We start from the raw sequence: 25385 nt of genomic DNA, 5'->3' as shown, positions 1-25385 counted from the left end.
AATGTTTTGTATAATGGGGAATACGAATTCTGATGACACGAGGAGACTACGGCTCTGAAATCCGGAATCATGTAGCCTTTTTTTTTCCTTTTCTCTGATTGTATTTCCTTACAAGCGAGCATGTATATATCCTATACTTCTTTACTTGGCATGAGCTAGTCGATGGACCATTAAAAAGATATTGTAGACGGTAGAAAAACCATTTCGACACTCGGAAAAAACCCAATCCCGGTAATGAACTTATTGAAATAACCTGAATTTCCATTCGAGAACTCTGGACATAGTCAATGCTTCAGCTCCAAGCCGGATAAATATTACACCAATCAACCTCGTGCCACCCTACTTAGCCTGTCCCTAAATGCTCAACCCCATCGCCTCCCTCATCTGCTCTTCCTTTGCTTTAGATCCATCTCCCTCCACTTCCTCATCCACACAATCACACCCATACACATTACGAAACTGGAACGGCGGCAGTCCCTCCAGCTTCTCCAATGCAGCCTGACTAGCCCTAACCCGCGCATACCTCCCACTCTGACCCAGCGAGTAGAAATGCACTTTACCATGAATCAAGACCATAGCTGCAATCGCCTTGCCCTTCCCAGGAATGATGGTTTCCGTCTCCAGAGCGCCCATGCGCCAGTCACTACATCCAAAGTTGATAGTGAGCAGGCGACTAAGTCGAGTAGTAGGATGATTCGAAGCAAAGTTCTCGTACGAGTCGAGTGTCATATCGAGGAAGAATGGCTTGAGGTGCATTTCGAAAAAGGTCTGGACCACGCCAAAGTCGAATTCTGCGTCGACGAAGATGCTGGCGACGTATGCTTCGATGACGTCGGCGAGGCACTTGGGGGGTTCGCTGATGGTGACCCAGTAGTCGACTGCGCCGCCGGCTTCGCGCTCGGCTTCTTCGGCTTCGAGCACGTAGTCGCGGATCTGGTTGGTCAGTGTGGCGGTGTTTTGCTTTATGTGGACGTGCCAGCCTAGCTTGACGCATACGGCGCCGAGGAACTTGTTGGATACCATTGGTGTCTTGTGTTCGGTGAGCCAATGCGGGTCCTTGTCTGGATATTTGAAGTAGAGATGCGTGATGAACGCCATGTCGAGGAGTGCATCCCCAGCAAATTCAAGTCGTTGGTAATTGGGTATGCTCTCGTACATGTAGGGGTACGAAGGATGGGCGAACGCCGACCGAAGGAGGCGAGGGTACTTGAAGTGGTAAGGATGCTTCATTTCAATCTTTCGAGCCATGTCAAGCATCGCTGCGCTAGCCTCCGCAGTCTGGTACTTTGGCTTTTGATATGCATCATAGTAGTCTGACCACTTTGACATTATATGGTCCGGGCTGTTGGCAAAGAGCTTTACTGCCTTTACCGCTTCGTCCCAATCAGTGGGTCTCCATCGACCACCTGTGTAATACTCTTGTAAGGCTGCGCCGATAAAGGCTTCACATACGTCGGCGATGCTCTTGTCTCCCAGGTTGTGTGTGAGATTGAGCCAGTCGTCCTGGGATTTGTTCGCACCCTTGCCCTTGAGTAGTTTTAGGCCTTCAGGATACCATGTACGACTACTAACGTCAGTCCAGGTTGTAGAGTATTTTTCAGCTCACATACCGAGAGAAGGATTCTGTGCGAATATATTTGTAAAGTTGCAGATCCTGCTCTGTGCCTTCTGTAGAAACAACTTTCTTCGTTCCCACTGCTGTCTCCATGAGGTTCTTATTGCATAGCATCTCCATACGACGGACATGAAATTCAAATTCGTTCTCATCTGGCTGTTGGACGAAGACAGAAAGGGATGTCGCCATTTTCAAGAAGCAGTCACCCAAGAACTCCAAACTAAGCATTGATGTTAGCTTGGACTTATTCGTGCGAAGCATATGCGTACATACCGCTCATAATTTGGGCCCATACCACTTTTGAAGTTGATCTTTTCTTCGTCATGCTCCTCCGAATTTTCCGAATCCTTCGTCAAGGCCTCCAAGGCAAGCGCTGGGTTGACTTTGAGATCCAGGACGCTACAAGCTTCCAATGCGATGAGGTAGCTCTCGAAGCGGTGGATAATAGCCGGCAACACATAGCACATGACTACGAATGGTGTCGCAAGCTGGGTTGTTAGTATTCATAGTTTGAATGCTTAGAAATGAGAGTATCTCCAAACTTACATTTGATACATGAAAAGGCTCTGGACAAATGTATGCCTTGAGGTCATCGAACTCTCCCTTCTCCTTGTCCTCGATACGCGCAAGCTGATTTCGACGCAAAGGGATCTTTTCGGCTTGAAGAACAGGTTGTGATTGGTTCCATTTCGAGATATTCCTGCTTCTTGTCCATGTGCTATCGCTGTAGTCTAGAATACAGCTCATGAATTTATGGCCTTGGCGAGCAAGGCCTTTGGGGACAGGATCTTGTGGTTTGAGGTGAGGCGCAAAACGTTCGGAGTAGTAGCGCCGACCTCCATTTCCTGGATCTACAAAGTAGCGGTTAATAAGATCCTCAGGTTTAGTATCAGCCGTCCATCTCCATGTTGATTCGTGGTAAACTCTGCGCAATTGATCCATGTCCAAAATCTGGTCGAGGGTAGTCACGGAAGACATAAAAGATGCTCGATCCGGATGTACTGGAACAACCCAGTAAGACATGTTCCGAGCATTCTTTTCGAACTCCTTGTTGTATATGTCTTTGTATATGCGCAAGGTGAACACTGTAACTATTTCCAGCATATCTGCAGGCACGTGGAACGATACCATAGAAGACCGAGAAACAATGTTGGAAGGCCTACCATCCGTGAGGTAGATTGGAAATTCAGGCAATTTGGGGAGCTGATTCCGGGTAAGAAAGCCCAGAGGTTGATGAGGTCGATCGAGACCAGCATCAAGATCAACAATCGTGAGAAAGAGACTGGCAGGGACCAAACCTCTTCCTGCTTGCCAAAACTCTGGTTTGATGAGCATGGGATACCTACCTTTCTTCTTCTCACCGAGTGCTAGCAAGGCATTCCTTCCAGCTGGCAATCGCTTGATGGTTGTTGGTAGTAAGTTGTCATCCAAATAACCCTTTTTGTAGAGCTGGAGACACGTCTTGTACGCTGCAGAACACTTAGCGATTGCCTTTTTGCTCTGCACATCACCAATGGTTGTGTTGACTGGTGAGTGTTCTGGGAGTATCACTTCCGATACGAAGCCTCTTCGTTGAGGATCCCGACCGTCATAATTGAGATCAGGGCAGACCACGTATGTGGGCTGTAGCATAGTTTGTCTGTCAGGTCCCGGCAGGGTTGCGACGAAATGATTGAGAATAGCCAAACTCGAACGGAATGAGAGCTTTGCACCGAGTTTGGTGATGAAGCTCGGATACAACTGATCCTCAAATGTCAAAAGATCCATGCTTTCATTGTCGTACTCATCGATGTGACGATCTTGCGGAAGCTCTCTGCAGAACCGCCTCATGACTTGCTCATCAAGTTTGACGTCCATGACTCGCTCGCGGTGATCATGGTTACCCTCTTCAATCATGTGCAGATACTTCGAGTTTCGATGCCTTGCGCGGCCACGAGACTGTACATATGCAATCATAGTACGATAGAGATCGAATCTGACGACCAAGTTGCATTGAGGGATGTCAAGACCTTCCTCAGCGACAGAAGTGGCAAAGAGGCAATTCAGCTCTCCACGTCGGAACTTGGCCACAGTGAGAATCTGATTGCGGAGAGATATGTTTTGCTCATGCTCACGGGTGTTGATACCAACCAGTACACTACACCGGAGGTGCGGGCCGCCAATCTGTGAGAAAATGAGCTGTAACAACCGCGCTGTCTGTCGCTGTTCAACGAAGACGATGCATCGAGCCTCGTCGCTGCGTTCGTAATACAGGTTGAGCCAGTAATGAAGTTTCTGGACTTTGGAGCTCACATCCTGGTTACTCAGAGAGCACGCGCCGAAATTGAGTTGCTGAACAAACTCAGCTGCCTCTTGCAAGCGCTTCACCTTGGCATCCCACTCTTTGATTTCGTCTGGCCGATTTTTGGAGTGTTTAAGACGTTCCCGCTGCTCCAATTTGCGACTCTGCTCTTCGGTAAAGACGAAAGACCAGTACATATCAGAAGCCCAGCGTCCAAGTTCTCTACCATGGCGCTTTGATGCGAGAAAGTACTTGCCAAAAGCCCTTATATCTCCGAACTTAGCTTTGATCTTTTGATGTAATGGCGTCTCGTACTCTTCCTGCAAGCGAGGATACATTGCGACTTCTTCATCTGGTCGGCTGATGCTGTTTGAAGCAAGTGTGCTCTCGGCAGTAGTGGCAATTTTGGAATGAAGCAGCTTCTCTAGATTCCTAGCAGCTTCTTTGATATGGTCTGCTGACAGTCCTTTCGTATCAACAGGAGAGGCTGTCATGCCGAAAATGCGGGGTCGTTGAGAAACGTTCGTCTCTTGGAGGTAATAGTCCTTCATCAGACGGGCGTACGGGTGGTTGCTTTTGGCGTGGTGAGCCTCGTCGAAGATGAGGAGATTTATCTGGGACATGGTGATGAAAGAATGCATCATGCACTGAACGAGGACCTCTGCTGTACAGACTATGGCCATGTTCTTATCAAAGTAGCTCTGCCAAGTCGACTTTGACCATAGTGATGCGCCCATTGAACCACATATTCCTTCCACGTTTTGATCGAGACCACAGCGTAGGACGTTTGCTTGTTGGAAAACGAGGTTGACTGAGTCGACCTGGAAGTGTCAGCTGCGTTTGTTTAAATTGAGTTGATGGACCTACAAGAAAGAAGGCCATTTTTGGAATGCCACCTCTCGCCCGGTGGTCAAGCTCCATGTCCAGGACATGTCGCAATAGAAGAGTTGCAATATGTGTTTTCCCGGAACCGGTATCCAGTACTGCAATCACATTCTCAGACTTCGCTCTCTGGAACAGCTCAGTCTGATAGTCGCGCGGGTTAGTGATACGGACAGTTGTTTCTTGATTCGCAAGAATGTCGCGAATCGAGAGTTGCTCTTCTTTGGCGCTTTTTGCAGCTGCATCTTCAACCTCTCGCTGCGTCAAGACTGCACTGATATTAGTAGCAAAGGCTTTCATGATACTGTTCTGCGCTCTGCGTTTCTCTATGCTTGTCGCAGGACCGTGACTACGCGCATTGTCGGCTTCGACATCGGAATCTTCGTCCAATTCACCATCACGTTGCGTGGACTGCTCAATCTCGTAGTCATCTTGGATAGATATGGTGCGGATGAGATTCTCCTCAGATAGGAGGTAATCCTCCTGCTCCTCTTCGATTTCAATCCATACCATTGTAGTAGTTGGGATGCACTCTAGGTGTCTGAATTGTCACGGTTGCCGTGAACGAAGCAAATAGTGGAAGTGTTTCGCTTAAGTGGGTTGGTGAGTGAAGGTAAGAGGTCGCTGCTATTTGCGCGACTGCATGCAAGCCTTGCCAATCAGCAAACAACGCACTCGCCCGTGACCACACCCAAGCATGTTACACCATTTTGGTCTGTGCATTGGAACAGGCGGTCAGCTTCATTTTCGCACACCGAAATGGGCGCATCATCAATCTAAGAGTGAATACTTCGAAGTGGGCGGTCGATTTACGGGGATGGCGGGGTACGCGATGCTCAACTCGGAGGACCGTGCTGACTCAACACCATTTCACGCTCTCACGTGGCTACGTATCGAAACTTCCTCATCGTCAGCACAACTCTAACACTCAATCTCCACAAAATGTCAGAAGAACCACTGAGTCTGCGAGGGCTCTTCTTCAAAGCCGAGAAGGCCCGCGAAGAACTTTCATCTTCTTACGAGCCAAACAGTCCCACCTTCCAGGAAAAGCTCGGCACGACCATTGCCACTTATGAAGAATGTCTCAAGATCGCAGAACAAGTGTCGCTGTTCAGCCCAAACGAGTCTCTTGAAGACATATCGTCAACCGATTTACAGTATGTTAAATCTTATTGATACACATTGCTGGATTTCCACACCTTTCACAAGAACGAACACCATGCTTACAAACCAACCAGATACCTAGCGATAAACTACCATCTAGCCGAACTCGTGCAGAAAATTTCAAACACCGATGTCTCGCTCAGAAAGTCAAACCTTCTACGTGCTCGGGGTTACTATGAGCGGTTTCTGAAGTTGCTAGATTCCTACGATATGCTTGGCAAAGCGGATACGAAACTTCTCGAAGCCTACAATGAAGACAAAAATAATTTCTCTACTGCCAACACGCGGGATGCAGCAGCAAGACGAGACGTGAAAATTGCCCGGTTTAAAGAGGAGAAGGAGCTCAAGAGGAAACTTGAGGTAAAATCTACCTTATGCTTAACTGTTTTTGTATAGGGAATGTGTGAGAGGCTAACTGCGCGACTACAGTATCTACGACAAAATCCCAAACTGGCAGAGCAAGATGAGCAGGTGGTACGAGATCTACACCTGACTGATCTGGCATTCATGGTCCATCAGACCTTTGCTTCACTCGAGTCAATGGCGCAGGAACTTCACATTATCTCGCTAGCGCCACCTGCGCCACCGCCAGGCCAGGATCAGCAAGCACCTGATGCCCGGCAAGACAGCAGAGGCAAAGACGGTTATTCCGAACGCCTAGATGGTCAGTATGCTGGGTTGAGGTACTCTGGGCCCATCTTGAGTAGCGATGGTAAACCCATGCGGCCGTTTACGCTACTGGATAGCCGCCAAACCCTGAAGAAGGGCGTCTTCCGCCCCGATCACAACCTACCAACCATGACGATTGACGAGTATCTAGAGGAAGAGAGGAAGAGGGGTGGCATAATCGAGGGTGGAGGTCCACAGTCTGGAATCCAACCAGAGCCGAATGAGGATGATCTTGATGCAGCGGATGCTGAGACGATGAAGCAACGTGCATGGGACGAATATGTAGAGGCGAATCCCAAGGGCTCAGGAAACACATTGAACAGAGGTTGATCATGGATAGAAAGGCCACCAAATAGTTGAATGAAAAGAGAGAGAGAAAAAAGAGAGAACACCAAGAATCCAGTGCTTGTCTATAGCTTCTCAGGTGCCAATTCGGGCCATTTTTCAATCACAAGGTTGAACAGCCCCTTGTTCAATACCGCGTAGCCCTTGACATCCAAATGCAACCCATCGGTAAACCATCCCTTTGGAAACGACTTTGAGCCAAGTAAGCCGCAGCCCGGCGGCAATTCGGCGTTGTACTCCCATCCCTCCTCCTTTGCCAGCGCATCCACAATGTCCTGCCAAAAGTTCAACCCCACCACCCTCTGCGTCTCCTCGTACTCTTTTGCAATCTTCATCACTCCCTCGGCGTACCGCTTCTTGTTCATGTACGTCCTATACCCGAGCATTTGCTTCCTCTTGCAATTTTCCTGCTCGACCTCCGCCTTGGACATGTTTTTGCTGATAGCCTCAACCTGACTGTTAATTGGCGGTGGCGTGATGAGAACGATTTTGGTATTGTCCATGGCCTGCTCTGTGAGGATAGTGTCGAGGAAGCCGCGGATATTCTCAGAGAAGACGGGCCATGGTACATACTCGGCGCCTTGCAAGCCGATACAGGCGTCGTTTGCGCCGAGGAAGATGGTAAAGAGGAGAGTCTGCGTTGCGCCTGGAGCTGTTGTGCTGCGTATTATGCGGGCAAAGTCATCTTGCAGGTCGGAGCTTGTGTAGCTGTGTGATGGATTAATGCTCGGAGTACTGTGAAGAAATTCCTGGCATGTTGTGGATGGGCATACCCTGCTCTACCTGTTGCGACATGGTCAGTATATAATATAATTAGGAGAGGATACAAGACTCTTGATGCGGGCTGGACGTCAGGTATACGCCAACAAACCCCATGGCGCAATACCTTGATCGACGATGGTTGCTAGAATTCGCACCTGAGCCTACCTTCATTCACGATCCCCACCTTGTACTGGTACTTTTGCTGAAGAAAACGGCCGAAGCCCTGAGTAGTCTCGCTAAAGCCCCACTCAGTGAGCGAATCACCAAAGAGCACAAACTCGGGCATGATTGATTTTGGTGGAGGGCCCGCTAACGAAAAAAACGGATCAGGCAATTTGAGGAATCAAGAAGAGGAGAAAGAAGAAAAGGGAAAAAAAATGGAGCAAGGTTGTGTGTGCAAATGAGAGTGACTTGGCTGTATTCTGTGACTGCTCGAGATGCCCTTTCGGGCTTTGTGCTGGCTTGGGCTGACATGGCCTGCGCGAAAAGACGCAAGAGCAGAGAATACGGGCAGGATAGGCGCACGGTAACCGCATGGGGGATAGACTCGGTATGGAAACCAGGCCGCTAATGCATGTTGCTGTTTGCTGCAGCTACGACCGCCTAAAGCTTATGCTTACAGCAGCCACACTCGCTCGCATACACACACATCATACCAGCTGGTCTTGTAGACTATGTGTGTGGTTCGCAGGGCTGTAAATCCAGAACACCAAATGCTCAGAGTGATCGACGGCCTATGTCGGGAGATTGTAGAGAAAAACGCCTCGGCAGTGAATTGACGCGGTCAGAATGATGTCAGAGAGACATTGTCAAGAAGAGCTACACAAACGTAACTACTCGCTCATGCAAATCCATAGCCTATCAATACTTGAAGAGAGTTCTCCTTGCTACAAAACAACGAACATCCTCATCTCTCAACAAGCATCTACCCAATAGCCCACACCGCATTAGACTTTGGAAAACGACCCAACATCACTACCAGCCATGTCCCTGCAAACCACGCTCCGCACACTACGCCAATCCACGCGCCTCCAACACGGGCTCTTCCAGACCTCACGTGCTACCTTCCCTCTTGCAAAAGCCTTCTCCACGTCTTGTCCCAACAAAAAACTAATGGACACTTCCAACCCCGCCTCCAACATCCCGGACCCGCATCCCAACTCGAGTGCAGCTCCAAATGCCAAAGTGCGGTCGGATAGTCAGCATACAGATCAGCAGTCGAGTGCTTCGCGCGATGAGGGCAAGCAAGGGGATGAGCATCCGGCGAAACAGCCCGACTTTCAGGCGCAGCCGGAGAGGACGACGGGGATTGGGGGTGGGGAGCAGGTGAAGGGGGGAAAGGAGGGGTTGGGTGAGAGGACGTAGTGTGATGGGTGAAGAAGGGGGGGGATGAAAGAAATGTAAAAGTATCTGTGTAGGGGAAGGAGAAATCATCAAGTTGATAGGCACAAAAAGAACAATAGAAGATCCAACTGAATTCATCGTACCATTACTATCGAGTGCCGAGCTTTTCCCAAACCCTGTGCTGATACTAATCTTCTAACGACCTAAGAAGGCAGACCAACAACCTCAAAGTTGTAGTTACAAAGCGGCTTGTCCTCTGTAACTTCAATACTACCATACCCGCCCCCAACCATCATACTTCCATCCCACACCTCAACCTGCACCTTCCCAGGAACCAGCTTCTCCAGTCCAGTAATCTTAAACTTGTTGAATCCCGGCGAGAGGGAAACGACGTTGCCCAATCGAACATTGCCGACTTTAACCTCAGCTTTGAGACCCTGCTTGTTTTGTGCTACGAGGAGAACACCGGATACCGCGTCTTCACCGCCAGTCACGATGCTGTCTGGCTTGGCGGTGTCGTCGGCGTAGCACGAACCGCCAATGGTCAGGGTGTGGTGCCAGAACGTGCCTTGGACGGGTTTGCCATTGGTAGGGTACATGTTGGCAGTCGACGTGTCGCCCCTCCTCCACGCGTTGATGAAGGAGGGAAGAATCTGCCAGTAGCCAGTGTGGTCATAGCCGTCAGTCAGAGCTTTTGTTCGGTTGTCCAGCGGTTCTGGGTGGAGGTGGCCCATGTAGTGGCTTTCTCCGCCGTCGTTCCACGTCTGCAGCTGCACCATGTCGGGCTGGACGTTTAGAATCTGGCCGATGCGGTTCTCGAGATTGTCTTCGCCGCGGCGGTACCAGTTACCATAGCTGGCGTGTTTGAATTGGAGAGGAGAAATGCCCATCATGAAGTACTTGTTCGCGTTCTTTGCGGCGGTCTGGAAGGTACGGTCTACTGCTGCTGATACGGCAACCCTGCCCTCTTGAACGGTGGGCCAGGAGTTCCAGTTGAACACACCGTCAAGAGCACTGCGACTCTGGAAGAAGTTGGTAGTAGGGTTGTAGACCTCAGAGAAGCCGGGTATGATCAGTACATCGCCTACTGTCCTTTTGAACTGGTTCCATCTGTCGTTGCTGATATTCTCGCCACCGAAAGTGGACAGGACAGGCTTCCGAGCATCGCCGTTTCGATCCTTCATCTTGAGGTACGAGGGACGGCCGCTGTATGTGGTGAAATAGGTAGCGTATTCAAGAGGGTCTTTCAAGATTCCTTTGCCGTGATCAAATGAAAAGAAGAGACTGAAGTCGCCCAATTCGTCTGCATGGTTGAACATGAAGTTGATAGTGTCATTAGACCACCATTCAAACTGGTCTTGATTCAGTTAGAGATGCCAACGAGAAGAATGATGCCAACAATTCATACCATAGTTCAGCGCGAAGCCGTCAAGACCAATGCTTTTCGCATCCTTGATATCCTGGATAACATCTTTCTCTTGAACACCGCCGACCATGTAGTGTGCGACACTGTTGATATAAGATCAGTCAACACTACTGACGAGACTTGGAAAATACTCACATGGGCCTTTCAACAGATTTGCGTGGCGCCACTCTGCACAGTCCAACGCTAGCTAAAAGGCCAACGGACATGGTAAAAATAAAGCGCATCTTGGTAGCACTTGGGTGTTGCAAATGCTAGAGCGGTGAATTTATGGTTATCCCGAGTGCGTTTCCAATCTCTTATATATGCTCTCCTTGTACCATTCTTGCAGGCGTCAAACACTGGTCTGCCTTAGGCAGCCAGCTATACAAGTCGACATCTTCTGACTGGCCCTTCAATGACGGCCTAAGAACAATCAATACTCTCGGGTGCATATGTGTGCACGAAGAGGGACACTGTTGGGTTATAGTCTTTCTTGTTCCACATCATGATTGGTACATTTGACTCTTTGCCCCGTATATTTCGATGCTCGATAAGTAGGTCCATCTTTATGATGACCTCAGGCGCGCAATCAAGCGGCAACGCCGCGGTAAAATACATTTTTGTGGTGTACAAGTCGTGTTAGCGCTGCTATGTGGGTATGATTGTCGTTGAAGATTCCGCTAAGCATTGCTCTAAGAATTAAAGCTGTGTGGCGTAGTGCGCGACGGGCCGTGAAGTTCATAGAAAAAGTTTTCCACCAGCCGTGATATACCTAGCGCCTAGCAAGCGCCATGTCAACTGTGGTCTTTATCCATGGTCTTCGTCATTTCCTTGCCTGAGCACCACCTTGATAACAGTCCGAAACCTGAGCATGTGATATCTGGAGCCATCGACTCAAGTTTTTCATAAGAAAGCCAGCCCAGATCTCAAGATGAGCACGTACAAGTGGAACTGGACGAGTGTAGTGAAATTCAGTGGAGCATCATACGAGGTCGGCGACCAAGATACGACTTATTTGAGGCGACCACCGCAGAAGCCATGTTCCTCGTGTTAAGGTCGTGCCAACCCCATATATGACGATTTGGTCCACAAATATCTTGCAGCGACATCCGGAGCACCCGAGAAAAGACAATTGTGAAGGCCTTTGGAGACTTTTTGTCATAGCAGGTGTACCTCTCGGGGGACTGAAATAGCTGAATCAAAACTGCCCCTTCCACAACACTGCAATTGCGCAATTAAGCTAACACCACGCACTACCTAGATACTACAAGTACCTAATCAAAAGATTCCCCACTTCGGTGGAGTTCTAGATGGTTTATCAAGGCTACAATGCCCTTTGTAGTAATCCAAGCTGTGATTTGGACCGAATGTTGGACGTAATTAGATCTTTGTCCATCTATTTCGGTCCCCAAGAGGTACTAATGGTATCCAGAAAGGAGGTTTGGTTGCAGTGCTTGCCTATTGGCTTATGGGTGGAGTTGCCTTTTTGTGCGTCAGCCTATTGCGAAAGAGCACAGGCGCCATTCAATTCCGAGAATTCTACCAAGGCACAATAGACGGCCACACCAATAGACGATTGGACGCAGTGAACCCGATTGACTCTAGCTGTATTTGCATAGAGTTTTTCACTCTTGACCGAAACACGTGGATCGAGCAAGCGCTGTGTGCTTGTAGGTACGGGCCTGTCCGAACGTCGCTACACGTAGGGATGTTGACGTGAGCAGGTATCCACTTTGTTGAGATTTGAAAGATGGAGAAACCCAAGAAATGAAACGGGCCAGGGTATATTTTAGATTGCACATGTATTAACGAGAAGCCTATTTTGGCGTTTTCCCGCTCAGCATACGTGGTTGCATATTGCATTGGCTTCCAGGAAGCTTCCTTCGAAGCTACATTCGTTGGGGATGTCATTCCTTGGTGGGGTTATGCTTCTGGCAGCAGAGCGGCGATTGAGGACAGTAGCTGTATACAGGGCGTGATAAGAGCTTGACGTTAAGCAGCGGACTAAGATGCAGAATGCAGGCACGCGACCGGGGCCAAAGGTTACCGTTCTGTCGGTATCGGTAATTGGGGATAGTGTGGGAGGCATGGCGGCGTATTAGACGAAGCATTCACGGCATGCCGGAGAATGCACCCGCTTGCTCTGCTGATGGGAATCCCACACAATGCTTATCAAATGTGGGACGGAAGGGACCCTGGTCATGATCGAAGGTAAGTAATGGAGGCAAGGGTAGTAGGGTGGTAATAGCCCAGCGGTGCTATACTCGACTGGAGCAGGTGGGCAAGACACCAAGACACCGGCCCAGAGATAGCGACATGGCTGGTGGGGAGGACAAGTCTGGGCAGGTGAATAGGAGAAGGATGAAGAGAAATTTGGGAGGCCTGGCCGGCAGATGGCAGACGGGTGGCGTGAGGGCAAGGCAGGAAGCGACGCTGCAACGGCTGGTCACGTGCCGTGACGCAGTTGGGGTGGTTATGCACGTGCACAGGAAAGTTGCTTCTGCCGCAGCTAGGCGGTTACGGTGCCCCGGGCGGAGGGAGGGGGACCAGAGCATCGCCGCATCCTTGACCGAACGGGGCCATGGCCACCAGTAAGTACCAGCACCAACACGCTTGCGGGCCGGCATTGAACGCTGGAGTTGCTTTTGGCATGCATGCTGCCACCTCCACTAATGCCGTCTGCACATCAGCGAGCCCATGCACGCCCCCAAAAGCACCCCCAGACTTCTGGAAAGCGGGCCATGTCATGTCTCTGCCCGCCTACTATTCATGTACTTACATCCTCGAACTTTGTTCTGTGTCGTGCGCCCGTTCCTCACTATCCTCCACCACTTACACCCCACGCATGCTCGCCTTCGAAACATCCACCTAGCCTCCCCGGACTCGACCTACATAAGCAGTGATATGCCCGTGACGTCTCCCTGTCGCCTAAACCTTGGATCCCGTCGTCAAACACTCATAGACCCGCCCGTCGCCCTCTGATGCCGGCCACAGCGCCTCAGTAGCATCAATAGGCGGGCATACAATTCAGCATGTCCGGGTAAGCGTTAAAAAATTCCCAAAAGCCATACGCTCTTGGCCATGTCAGTGCTAACCTGTTCTTGAAGATCCATGCGCGAGGGCCTCAAGGCTCTCAATACTACTTTTTCTGCCGATGTCGTTCCCTATCCGCTGCCCGACGAGCTTTGCGCAACCATCGACGCCTTCCTCGAGCGCTACCATGACATCGATGACCATGACTCCCACCGCTTTCATGAAGACCTCCATGCCCTCTACACCCGCCATGTCGCAAACAATCCTGACAAGCGCGGCGCCTTCCTCTCCGCTTTGCGAATCTTGCGGCCTGCAATCACCGGAGAGGCGCGCTTGACCGCCTGGTGGAATTCAGTTTTCAAGCCCATCATCGACGGTGTGGGCTACAAGAAGACTGAGATGGAAGATGCAAAAGCCTTTATTCAGAGCATATTGGTGTACGATCCTGAAGCGGACAAGGACGGAGAGCAGGCGCGCCTGTCTGATCTCTTTATCACCAGAATACTCGACATTTACCTAGCGAGGTCCGCGGTTCCCTCTTCGCCCGACGAGCCTGTCTCGCCGGAAAACGGCTTCGTCGCGCATGAGTTGGAAAATATACTAGTGGCTTTTGGGCGCAAGATGCCAAAGGTAGGCATAATACGCCTGGAGGCACAATTCACGCTGACTTGTGTAGATCTTTCTCCTCAGACTTGACGAACTCTTTGTGCACAAGCAACACCGTATCCAGGCTCTCAATCTCCTCAGCGCTTTCGTCCGCCTTCAACCACCCCACCTACATCTGGTTCTCGAAACTCCGCTCATCCAGCACCTGGAAAAATGCCTGCTTGCCGACAACTCATCCACTGTCGTAGAGCTTGCCCTTGTCGTTCTCATCATGTTCTTGCCCCATATCTGCGGAGCCTTGACTTCGGATCACCACCTAGTCAAGCTGTTCCTTGTTTACTGTAGGATATTGTGTTGGGACAAGCTAGGGAGTAGCGAAAATGACAAGGCAGCTGACTTGGATGCTTACTATGACGACAGCGAAGACGACGAGGAGGAGCACGACGATTCGGAGCAAGTTTGGGAGCAACTGCAGCCATCTGTCGATTATCCGGAATCGCCGCCGCCCACGCTTATGCATTACTTCACATTCCTCTATGGTTTATTCCCACTCAACTTCATGAGCTTTATTCGAAAGCCCAGGAAGTACCTCAAGTCGCTCAACTTCCCCGGCGCGCACGACTTCGACTTGGACCAAGATCTCATTCACACCCGCACCGAACCCTATCGCCAAGTCCATTTGTTGCACCCCAACATGTTTACCACGACGGCCGAAGATGAGCTTAGCGAAAACAAATGGTTGAAGAGCGATCCTGCAGATGTTGTTATCGAGTGCATGGGTTTGTGTGTGGCCGTATCGTCAACGTTGAAAGACCCTGGTCCGCCACCCAGCGCAGCATTACCACCCGTGCCAGATATCCCTTCACACTTCACTCTAGATGATCAAGACGGAGCAACAGTTCACGGCTCAGACGAGAGCAGACGCAACACACAGTCGACAATGAACATCCCTCCGGGCGACATTCCAGACATCCCTGATAACTTTGAAATTCCACCACGGTGCAAGTCAGTCAAGTCAGCAGTATCTATCAAATCCATGGCATCTCCCCTGCTAAAAGGCCGCGACATGACGGATTCCCCCACGCTGCCACCTGCGAGAGAAGCCCCGAAAACCGACTTGCACAGCCTGTCTACAGCTGCCGCTCATCGCTTGGTAGCTGAACAGTCCAACCTGGATAGTTTCATACAGTCAGTATCCGGGCAAAACAACCTCAGTCAGAACGAGTTTCAGAATCACACCATGGCCTCTCTGCAAAGAGAGATCATGCTGCTTCGCAATGACCTCAACTTTGAGCGCTATCTCAAGTTGCAACATCTTGTGCATATTGGTCAGCTCCAACGCAAGCACATCAAAGAAGCCACTGCAGAGGCTGAGACTCAAAATCTGATCAACACTAACAAAACTTTGAAGGCCCGGCTTGCCAAGGCAAATGAGCTATATGCTCAGCTAAAGAAAGAGACACTAACGAGCAGAAGCCAGTCAAAGAAATGGGAAGGCGAGCTCAATGCAAAGGTGCGATCATACAAGGAAAGTGAAAAGAACTGGCACAATGACGAGGGTGGTCTGCGGCACGAGCTACAAAAGACGCAATCAGATTGTGAGCAGCTGAAGAAGATCGTGGAGAGAGCCGAGGCAGAGCAGCTCAAAGCCCAGCAACGAACAAAGGCGCTGGAATACGAGCTTGAAGACTACAGCGATATTCGACGTGAATTGGAAATGGCAGAAGAGAAGATTGCTGCCTTTGAAGACCAGAGGAAAGAGCTGCATATCTTCATGCAAGAGCGGAACGACTTGCGAAATGACCTGGAAATCGCAAACATGCGGCTGAATAGCCGCGAGCAAGAGCACGAACGCTCAATAAAGGCCTACGAACGCCGCATTATGGATTTGGAGGCACGGCTACAGACGACTGACAAGAGCGCCGGAAAGCCAGGACAGCTTCCCCCGTCTGTCCAACAAATGCTCGACTCGGCGCTGGCGGCGAGCGATGCCAAGCTCCGGCAACTGAAAAAGACCCACTACCGCCTCCTGGAGCAATACACAGAGTTGCAGATGAAATATCACGAACTCGAGGGTGAGCAGCAAGCTGCAATTGGACAGCTGTACCCTCGAGACAAATCTGGTCAAATTGACTTTGGGGTATCACAGATGAGTCGAAATTCAAGTGTACGACACGCAAACAGTTACAACTCAAGGTACTTGCCTCCTCTTTCAACAGACCGAGCGCCTAGCGAAGAACAGGAACACTATCCTCAATATCTCTCTCCAGAGTCGGCACAAAGTCCCGTGTCAGGCACCATGCCTGATTATTCTGCTAGGTTTGGATCTACGAATTTTGGGACGACGCAGCCCTCCCAAACAGCCCCATCGCCCTATCCCGGCTTCGGCGGTGGCTATGGGCCGGACTATGCTGGCAATCAAGATGCATCTCCCGGGGGTCAGTTGCAATCTCAACAGCCTCATTCGAGCGGGAAGAGTAGCTTCTCTGTCGACACAGACGGTAGTTCAGGCAGGGATAAGAAAGACAAGGTCGAAGCCAAATCGGAGGTTCGGGTATATGGTCGAGGTTAGTCATTTGTACCCTCTTTTAACACTACAGCAAGCTGATTCAGAAGCAGGAGGCGCCCAGAACATTGGGAAGAAGGTCAAAGACAAGGATCAGAGAAAGCCTTCTTCTTCTTCTGCCAAAACTGGAGGCTTTCGCGGATTGAGGGGTATCATGTGATCCTATTGGTCCCTATGCTTGTTCAGCATCGTTCGATCAGACATGTGGAAGTTGCGTTTATCTTTTTCGACGATCGCTCGCAACAAGTCACTGCGCCCCCGACATACTCGACAACACATACTCTGGATTGCGACCATCAATACTACATCCACTTTACGCCCACTGGCGTCATTGGCATTCTTCTCCCGCACGATTCGATTTAGCGACCCTTTTTCTTTTGTTGCTTGTGCATATCTACACCTGCATAGTGCGCATTACGACCTTGAATGACGACGAGGCTGTCTCACCATCTGTACGACTTATACTACTTTCATCGCACTTATAATTATAAAGTTTCGGGTTTGAGTCTTAATTCGCCCATCAGCCCCTGGCTGCAACAATGTATAATACGACTAAGAATACCCCGGCCTCAACCATTCCACTTGGCATTGATGCACACTGATGTATCAGCATTACGTCGTACAGCGTGTATACGATCCTCGATTTGCTGCAATCGTATCTAGTCACACCTGTGCTGTTTCTCCCGTTCTCCACGGAGATGGACGCAAGCACTCTAATTGGTTACCCACGCGTCAAGCACGATAGTCCCAATCTACCAATCAGCCCTCCATACTCATCGCCTTCTCCAACACGGTCTCACCAATGCATCGATAATGCATACGCAACTCAAAGGCTTAGAGATCATCAGGCCCACGACTACTGCAATCGCTACCAAGTTTGGTTAATAAGCCCCCTTGTGCAGCCCTGATTTGCTTTTGCTCACCCCCCGCTTGTGTCCGCGACTAGTAGCGCTGCGGTCCCCAAGAAAAAACAAAGTTTATGAGACCATTTCCTCCCACACTAAAATAGTAGCTAGCAGAGAGCCGCCGCCCGACTAACGGCCGCTGCTAAAACCTCTCCTCACGGACACGAATGGGAGCGGGAGGGGTCGGCCGCCTGGCAGGCGGGTAAGGGGTACCAGAAAACGTTGAGGTACTCACGACGTCGGAAGCCACCGGTTCAGGGGGTGTGGGGGTTGGTTGGTGCGCGCGGGATTGATTGACTGATTGATGTATTCTCAATCTCGATAATGACATCCCCCCATCTCGTATGATTTGCAAAAAATGAGCAAACAGATATGTTAAACTCGGGATGTTTTGCTGATAGACGACGATTGGGGAGATTCTCAAAGCGTCGGGAAAGGGCACCGATGTCCTGACTAAGTGCCTTTCTTTTTTTTTTCTCGCATGCGTGGGTACCTGAAAAGCAAACGTTTCCATGTAAAAGTAGTACAACCTAAGCATAAGTACAGGCACCATGGCGTTCGCTGTTTTCTCACCCACCCACTTCCACAATACTAGCTCACATTTTATGCGTCATTCCAACCATAGCTTCCCCAATCAGCATCGCAATGCGGCAAGATGGGCGGCGTTCCCGCCACTCCATCTCGCATCTGGCTCCTCTCTCTCTCTCTCTCTCTCGATGGTGGCTGACGTTTTGGAACACACCTGCATAAGTTGTACGGATACACGCCGTAAGCGACGATCTATCACACCTGCGTATAGTTCAGGGCTTGTTGTAGCCTAAGCATAAGAAAAAAAAGCAAAAAAACGAAAGAAGAAGCGCGAACTTGGCCGAACGGTGTGTGGGTATGTGTGTGTGTGAGTGGATGTGGGAAAGCCACATTTGCGACTAAACTTGGAAATCTCGGAAAAAGTGACGTGTGTTTGGGTTCAGCGCGGATCTTTTCGAAACGAGAATGTTAGGGACTTGGGCGGAAAAAAAGAAAAGAGAGACTAGAGAGGCCGAGGAGATGGGTTGTAAGAGAGAGGGGGAGGGTGAGTGTGTGTGTGTGTGTGTGTGGCTCGGGTTCGGTAGCCGTTAGTTTAGTAGGCGAACGTGTGCATGTGTAGCTTGGACTCTTTTGACGTATCATTTCTGATATAAGAGGCGGTTCGGTTCCCTATGTGCATTTCAATCTGGGAGAGATTCATGCCCATGTGATGTTATACTACTGTTTAGACAAGGCATCCTGCTAGTACATCACTACCCATCTGTGTATATGCAAACTCCTAGCTTGGACATACAATGCTACTGCACACATGTACAATGTAATTACATAGCTGTCAGTTCCTCGGAGCCTGAAAAGTTGTATTCACAACGGTCGAGAACGGCCGGAACCGAATGGGCCACTGCGTACTCCTGCATCTGATGTTCTGACCAACGCCACACTTGACTCCTGATCATTTGGAGACCCTGAAGCAATCGAAAGTCGGCTACGGTCAAGCAGAATTCTTGGCAAGCTGTTGTGCTTGTGCTCCCAGAACATCTTCGCTTTCTTCTCACACCCAAGCTCTTCCTTCTCACACCCAAGCTCTTCCTTCTCACGCGCAAGCTCTTCCTTCTCACGCGCAAGCTCTTCCTTCATAACTGCAATTTGAAGCCGATGCTCCAGTGCGGTCGCTTCGCACTGTGCTAATCGCTGTCTTTTTGCAGAAACCTTCGCCTTCAAGGCTTGTCTCTGTAGTCCATCTTCCGCGCTGATCTCGTAATCTCTGCCGTCTGGCTTTCTCTCGAACTAGCCTCGCTTCAAGTGCATTTGTCTTTGTCTTTTCTTCTTCGAGTTTCGCTTTGAGATCTCGCACTTGTTGCTCGAGAAGTATACGCTCATTGAATGCTACATCATAATGTCAGCTACTAGTCAATCAGAAGCACGCTTCAATTCGCCTACCTTGAGGCGAAGATCCGGGAACATCGCGCGTTAAATCGATAACTCTACGGTTTAGTGAAGCCGCAATAATAGGTGGCAGAGGCCTTCGTATGATTTGAAATGTAAGATTCCTATAATTCGTCTCACTAACTTTGAAAGGACGCGCTTCGTTCTTAGTGATGGCTGTCTCTTCAACGCGTGTTGGGGATCTTTTGGTTGGAGTACGGTCAGCCGCTTCGTGAGCCTTCCGATTCTGTAAAAGATTTACGAGAGCAATCTTGAAATGACCAAGCAAATCCGGGTTTGTGATATCTAAGGTTTGGTTCAATCTCCCGCTCAAGAGGAAGACGAAGTGAATGGCAGATTCAACCACTGCTCGCTGAAATTTTCGTTCCTGCGTCATACCGCGTGGAGTATCACTATTCTTGATCGTACCGCCAATGTAGCTGAATGGAGGTTCGTAGTAGACTTTTCCGCAATGAATGTCCAAAATGAGCGGCTCCACTAAAAAACCGGTACCTTTATGATACCGTATACCGTCACCTGTCGCTTGTGCCCAGACTGGAGGACCACCACTCTTGCGAGCATAGTGTCCCACAAGGACCATATGACAAGTTTGTAATTGTTGCTTTTCGTCTGTGTATTGCTTCTCTGCGAACTCGTAGATACCCATGTCGGAGATGGCGACGAAGTGAGCCGCAAATATGCCAGTGGCATATTTGACAAAGTCACCCAAGACATACTGCTTGCGAGGCTTCTTGTTGTGCGGTAAAGCTGAACTCATTGGATATGAATTCTAGATCCTTGGTGGGTCTTTTTGTTAGCATCTACTAATCCAAGCAAGCTGCGGCTGACGATGCATGTATACTCACCTGTACTGTAAGTGGCAGGTCTCGATTTTGGTAGTTCAAAATAGCTGCAAAAGGCTTTTGTGTAGAGGCTCAAGTCAGATGCTTCCGAGCAATTTCCGGAATCAAGTCAAATTATATCAGTTTGAGCTGAAGGTAAAGAGTGTTTGCGTGCCAGTCCAAAGTGGGGAAGGAGCGAGCAAACAACAAACAAAGCGGCAGTGACAACACTGAAAACAGTGCCAAGGTGGATACGGTAACTAACGTATACTACACTAGATGTAATTTGGCGTAAGCAATGATATAGCACTTCTGCAGTTTTCTATTCGTTATTCTGAGGAGCAGAGTTAAAGTCCTTTAGCAGCGCTTGATGCTTCACGCCTTATACACAACCTTGCTAACCTTGTACTCTACGATAGTTCCGGGGTTCCCTGCCTCTTTGACAAAATGGCCAGCAGCAACATATGTTCCGTTTTGCAGCTCAGCATATTTGGGGTTGCCGGTCTCGAATGAAAAATTGACAAATGAATCGCCATACTCTGTGGTCTTTGCATCTGGAGCGCCAGTCAAGACAGCACCAACGCCTGGAGTAAGCTTGACGGTTCCCTTGTAGTACATTGCAAGAACGGTGCCATCATGATTCCTGCGCATGATTTGTTAACTACTGCCTCTTTTTGAGAAGTGATATTACAAGACGCACTTGACCTGACTCCTCACATCCAGTCTCATGTTTGCATTATCGGCATCGTTGTGAATGTAGTCGTATCCCACGCCATGTAGCACTCCGTCGAGTTTAGGCTCGAAACCCTCTTCACTCTTCACGGTGCCACTTGTCATGGGAACAATGGCCAATTGGGGCCCTGACTGGCCACCGACCTGCATCGGCGCGTCGATTTCGACGCGGACCGTAAAGGCTGGTTGGAGAGATGGAAAGCCTGACATCTTGGAATGAGTAGAAATTGGATAACGATATTTTGGTTCTGAAAACGGCTAAGATGCAACAATGGTGTATTAGATTGGATCAAGATTGTAGCGAAGTATCGAAGAAGTGGAAGAAGGACTTATTAGTGTAGCCGGAGCATAAGCTTGAATGCATGGATGCGGAAGCTACCCCTCCAACCCCACTTTCTCGGTCGAACGAAAAGGAGGAGCATCTTTCCTTCCTTCCGCATCCAATGACATCATCAAATTCACACATCATCTTCTTGTAGGCTAGCGGAACATCGGATACTATCGGATATGACCATGGTATCTTGCTCTAGGGCTTACAAGCTCAACCAGCTAAGCTGCAATAGATCGATGACTTAGAATCGTTGAACATTTGTATCAAACAGCTCCTTTTGCCGTGATACTACACATGTAGAAGCCTTAAAGCGTATGACTAGTATTAACATGCCGTGCCTTCTATTCCTATAGGCCGTTGCTTGACTCGTTCTCATAATCCGAGTCAACTTCCTATCACCCTTTCGCCTCCCTCTTCATACAGCAACCCTGTTTTATGCAGTTTCAAGAGATTACTATACCGCAAAAACACTACCAACCAGTTGCATCCCAGCTGATAGGTATCCGGTTAGGCATTCTTTAGATTATTGAGCAAGTCATTCAGGGTTGCTTAAATCGTGACAGTGAGTAATCACAAAATGACAGTAGTATGCCTACCTTGCTACTGATATATGTATACCAACTACATCCTAGGGTTATACAACAGCTAGTTTAGGAAGAGTGTAGTACTAAATGAATAGATTCTTGGAATAGATCAGTGGTATAGGTAACACATTGCTAGTGATTTTGGTCTGATAGTCTAGTTACGTGCTACGGCACCAGAATACAAAAGATGCTCGGCGCAAATCCAACTCAAAAGCCACCCAGTCTCTTCTTCTTCTTCTTTTTGTTCTTATCCAACCTTCCTCCAAACTTGCCTGGCTCAATTTGACTCTGCGGTGCTATGAATGCTGAGCTGGAGATTGGCTCTTGACTTAGTATCTGACTCTGTATCGGTATTTGACTGCTGTTGACCATGCCACTCAACATGGGCCCGGGAGAGCTTCTTGGAAACATTAGAGGCTGGCTTGTAGCCTTCACTCTTGCCAACTCATCTTCGCGTTGCTGACGTCTTTCCCTGCGCTCCTTGGCTTTACGCTCTTTCTCGCGTTGCCTTTGGCTTTCCTCATCCATGTCCTCGGGCTGAAGGTCTCGCTCGATGGCAGTCCAATCGTAACTGTTTGGATCATCTCCAACTTGCCATTGTCTGAGAATCCGAGATGCATTTGCACCAATACCCACTGGCTCCTTGGAAGGGTTTCTGTTGCGCAGATGCTTGCTTAGTCGCGCCAAAGGATCTTGTGGAACACTCCGCGTGAAAGGCAAGACAGGCGGTGATGAGCCTGGCAAAGACGATGTAGGCACAGAAGACTGTGGAGGTGTTGGAAGTTGTTGAGAGATGGAGAATTGCGATGGAAAATGGAAATCGCCGTTCCTCGGTCGCGAAGGCAAAATGGGTAATGCAATACCCCGATCCTGGCTTGGGCCCAGATGTGAGCCAGTGGTCGCAGCATCTAGCTCATGCTCTCGTACACGCAGGCTGGAGAACATGACTTGAGCGGCGATACCCCGGGCAAGCTGCTCTTTGGATTGTCGGACACGGCTGGGTACCGTAGGTGGCAGAGGTGCGACCCAAGTTTCCAACAGGGTATCATAAATATCTGAGATGGTAGGATTGTTGTCCTCCTCAGCCAAGCCAAGTGTCTGCGCCGACGCGATTCGTTCAAGAAATAGGGCGTTTTCTTCGTTTTCGGCTAATAAATCTTGGAGATTCGAAGATGCATCGTCCACATCCGGAATTTGGAGCTTTGTATTGGCGTACTCCATCAACGTACCGATTGGCAACGGCACAGAGTCAGGATCGTCGGCGAGCATTTGCTTCACCTCGCCCAGAACCGCTGTGATATCCAAAGAACCTTGTACGTTGCTTCCAGGAATTTCTGCGTACTGAAGGGCTTCGTATAGGAGTTCGTTGTTACGTGTGGTCTGCACGGGAGCGTCCTCCAAAACCTGCTCTGGTTTCAAAATCCTTGATGTAGTCTTGGAGCTGGGTGAGTCTAGAACATCTAGACCATCTGTAACTATTATCTCGTCCTCCTTATTCACCACTTCCGTCTTGGAAATGCCGACTCGAGGGCGTCTTATCATACTGCGTGTGAAGTCTTCGACGACCTCATTGGTAGTGAACGATTCTTGAGTCGACGACTTCGCAGTATAAATGACGAGCTCATGGATACTGGAGGTAGACAGTACCACAAACAACCGAAAGAAATCTGTGTCCATTCTGATACCCCCCTGTTGCATAGGCTCCATGTATAAATTGGCAATCCGGCCTGACCCGTCGATGGCCAAATCCAGTATACCAGGATCAGAACACGCCACTATAGAGGAACCGCCTGCAGGGTGCTCCGCAAAGGTGTACACCTGAATGAGATTGTTCAGTTGCGAATAAAGCACGAGGCACGATTCTTTTCATGTTAGCAAGCCTTATCATGAACTGATCAGTTTATAACTTACCATCTTCTGACGCCATTTGTACAGTCATCTGAAGAGTAAAATCTTCTGCATCCCGAAAGTGTGCCCATGATGCCAGTACTGTCGTCACTGAATCTTCGGCCGAAGCATTTTCTTCAGCAGAACTGTTGACTAGCACCAGAATGAGGTGGGTAGAGGTCAAAATGAAGGCTTGGTTCGCATGTTTTGGATGAAGCTTGACGTCCAAGAACCACTCTGCGGATCGCTGATTGAGGAATGTCGGGCAGGCTAGGTACTTCAGTTCCCCTCCCTTAATACTGACAATGCTCAAATGGCGTCTGTTGCAGACCAGCAAAGTACTAACGTCGGCCACCCAGAGCACTCTCGCCCATCCATCTTCGCCACTCACATCCTCAGTTTCCGAACTGGTGATCCGCCCGCGAACAAGACATGAAGGGGTGTATTCTTCACTCTTGCGCGAACGATCAATCTCCCACACGCTCCACATTGGGCTCTGATCAACAATAGCGAATTGTGACTGGAAGCTCGGATTGAACGCTACATGACAATGGGTAAATCCGCCAGTGATTTCCTTGTCTATGCTGAAGATAGGGTGCGGATCGATCGTCGATGCGGGGAGATCGTAGAAAGGCGAAGATTTATTTGCGCGAGCTTGGCGGAAGCAGATGGGGTGGAAGAAAACTGTGCGTGCGGGAAGTCGCACGGCAAGCAGAGAGCTCCGGTCCTCGGATAGAGAGAAGCAGATCTGCTGTATAGGTGCAGCGTCCTCGTTCCAGTGTCCTCTCTCAGCCTCCTTCAGAGTTGACCCATCTATCCATGTTTTTCTGATCATACCCCATCCCAGCCTTTCTTTGTTCAACACCACCAACTGCAGTATATTCCCAGCTTCTCCCACAGGTAGCGCAGCGACCTGGCGTGGGCCTTCATATCTGTCTCCGAGAGTAATGGAACCGAAGGACAGTAAACTACCAACGAGAGGGTCGTAAACGGAAGTTGTTTTTGAGATTGCAGCAGAGACAAGACCTAAGTCAGGAAGTAGCGCAGCTGCAGCCGCAAATTCGGGTATGTTCTGTACTAGGTTTCTGACTTCTTCCCGCGTGCTTGTCTTATTCGCAGACGTCTGAGGATGAACAAGCTGAACTGGTGTTGTCGCAAGAGTATCTGCAAGTCGCAGGCCTTCTAAGGTCCGAATTTGCCTGAAATTCTTGGTTGTATACTGTCTTTCAAACAGCCACTCGCTGTTCTCTAGATCATAGCGAGCAGTGCCAGGGTAGCCGTAATTCAAATCTTCGAACGGTTTGTCAGCCATTTGGCCGTTGTAAAGGTTGTCGTGCAGTCGCGGCTCGGCAGTATAGAATCATGCTTTGGACACGGTGAACGGAGGGTGGAGTTGGGGTCGGATATCCAGCAGACGCAATGAGCAGTGAACGCGACAGTAGAAGAAAACCGCGGCGGGTCAAAAAGTTGTACTAGCGCCGT

General features: G+C 49.5%; 8 protein-coding genes across 8 annotated transcripts; 3 read left to right on the top strand and 5 right to left on the bottom strand.

The window, feature by feature from the left end:
• Positions 1 to 354: 354 nt before the first annotated feature.
• On the bottom strand, positions 355 to 5291 carry COCVIDRAFT_26466 (hypothetical protein; the record flags this gene model as incomplete). Its single annotated transcript, XM_014701347.1, has 5 exons — positions 355 to 1564; positions 1611 to 1835; positions 1889 to 2103; positions 2162 to 4717; positions 4764 to 5291. 5 exons carry the CDS (start codon positions 5289 to 5291, stop codon positions 355 to 357), a joined length of 4734 nt encoding a protein of 1577 aa, XP_014556833.1.
• Positions 5292 to 5720: 429 nt separating this feature from the next.
• COCVIDRAFT_15824 (hypothetical protein) lies at positions 5721 to 6941 on the top strand (the record flags this gene model as incomplete). Its single annotated transcript, XM_014701326.1, has 3 exons — positions 5721 to 5935; positions 6017 to 6302; positions 6339 to 6941. 3 exons carry the CDS (start codon positions 5721 to 5723, stop codon positions 6939 to 6941), a joined length of 1104 nt encoding a protein of 367 aa, XP_014556812.1.
• Positions 6942 to 7021: 80 nt separating this feature from the next.
• COCVIDRAFT_26464 (hypothetical protein) lies at positions 7022 to 8004 on the bottom strand (the record flags this gene model as incomplete). Its single annotated transcript, XM_014701346.1, has 3 exons — positions 7022 to 7664; positions 7730 to 7739; positions 7884 to 8004. 3 exons carry the CDS (start codon positions 8002 to 8004, stop codon positions 7022 to 7024), a joined length of 774 nt encoding a protein of 257 aa, XP_014556832.1.
• Positions 8005 to 8702: 698 nt separating this feature from the next.
• COCVIDRAFT_37612 (hypothetical protein) lies at positions 8703 to 9083 on the top strand (the record flags this gene model as incomplete). The annotated part of the gene is made up of 1 exon (XM_014701394.1): positions 8703 to 9083. One exon carries the CDS (start codon positions 8703 to 8705, stop codon positions 9081 to 9083), a length of 381 nt encoding a protein of 126 aa, XP_014556880.1.
• Positions 9084 to 9265: 182 nt separating this feature from the next.
• On the bottom strand, positions 9266 to 10381 carry COCVIDRAFT_98636 (glycoside hydrolase family 71 protein; the record flags this gene model as incomplete). Its single annotated transcript, XM_014701393.1, has 1 exon — positions 9266 to 10381. One exon carries the CDS (start codon positions 10379 to 10381, stop codon positions 9266 to 9268), a length of 1116 nt encoding a protein of 371 aa, XP_014556879.1.
• A 3118-nt stretch (positions 10382 to 13499) lies between these two features.
• COCVIDRAFT_26462 (hypothetical protein) lies at positions 13500 to 16832 on the top strand (the record flags this gene model as incomplete). The annotated part of the gene is made up of 4 exons (XM_014701345.1): positions 13500 to 13507; positions 13575 to 14130; positions 14177 to 16673; positions 16726 to 16832. The coding sequence occupies 4 exons, from the start codon at positions 13500 to 13502 to the stop codon at positions 16830 to 16832; spliced, it is 3168 nt and encodes a 1055-aa protein (XP_014556831.1).
• Positions 16833 to 18966: 2134 nt separating this feature from the next.
• On the bottom strand, positions 18967 to 20305 carry COCVIDRAFT_26461 (hypothetical protein; the record flags this gene model as incomplete). Its single annotated transcript, XM_014701344.1, has 3 exons — positions 18967 to 19389; positions 19457 to 19488; positions 19543 to 20305. 3 exons carry the CDS (start codon positions 20303 to 20305, stop codon positions 18967 to 18969), a joined length of 1218 nt encoding a protein of 405 aa, XP_014556830.1.
• A 439-nt stretch (positions 20306 to 20744) lies between these two features.
• Positions 20745 to 25215, bottom strand: COCVIDRAFT_37608 (hypothetical protein; the record flags this gene model as incomplete). The annotated part of the gene is made up of 5 exons (XM_014701392.1): positions 20745 to 21012; positions 21070 to 21359; positions 21911 to 21948; positions 22235 to 23878; positions 23928 to 25215. The coding sequence occupies 5 exons, from the start codon at positions 25213 to 25215 to the stop codon at positions 20745 to 20747; spliced, it is 3528 nt and encodes a 1175-aa protein (XP_014556878.1).
• Between the last annotated feature and the right edge of the window lie 170 nt (positions 25216 to 25385).

The sequence above is a fragment of the Bipolaris victoriae genome (genome assembly GCF_000527765.1).
Source record: "Bipolaris victoriae FI3 unplaced genomic scaffold scaffold_40, whole genome shotgun sequence".
Lineage (NCBI taxonomy): Eukaryota > Fungi > Ascomycota > Dothideomycetes > Pleosporales > Pleosporaceae > Bipolaris > Bipolaris victoriae.
Note: the sequence above shows the minus strand (reverse complement) of the source record. Positions and strands in the feature narration are given on the sequence as shown.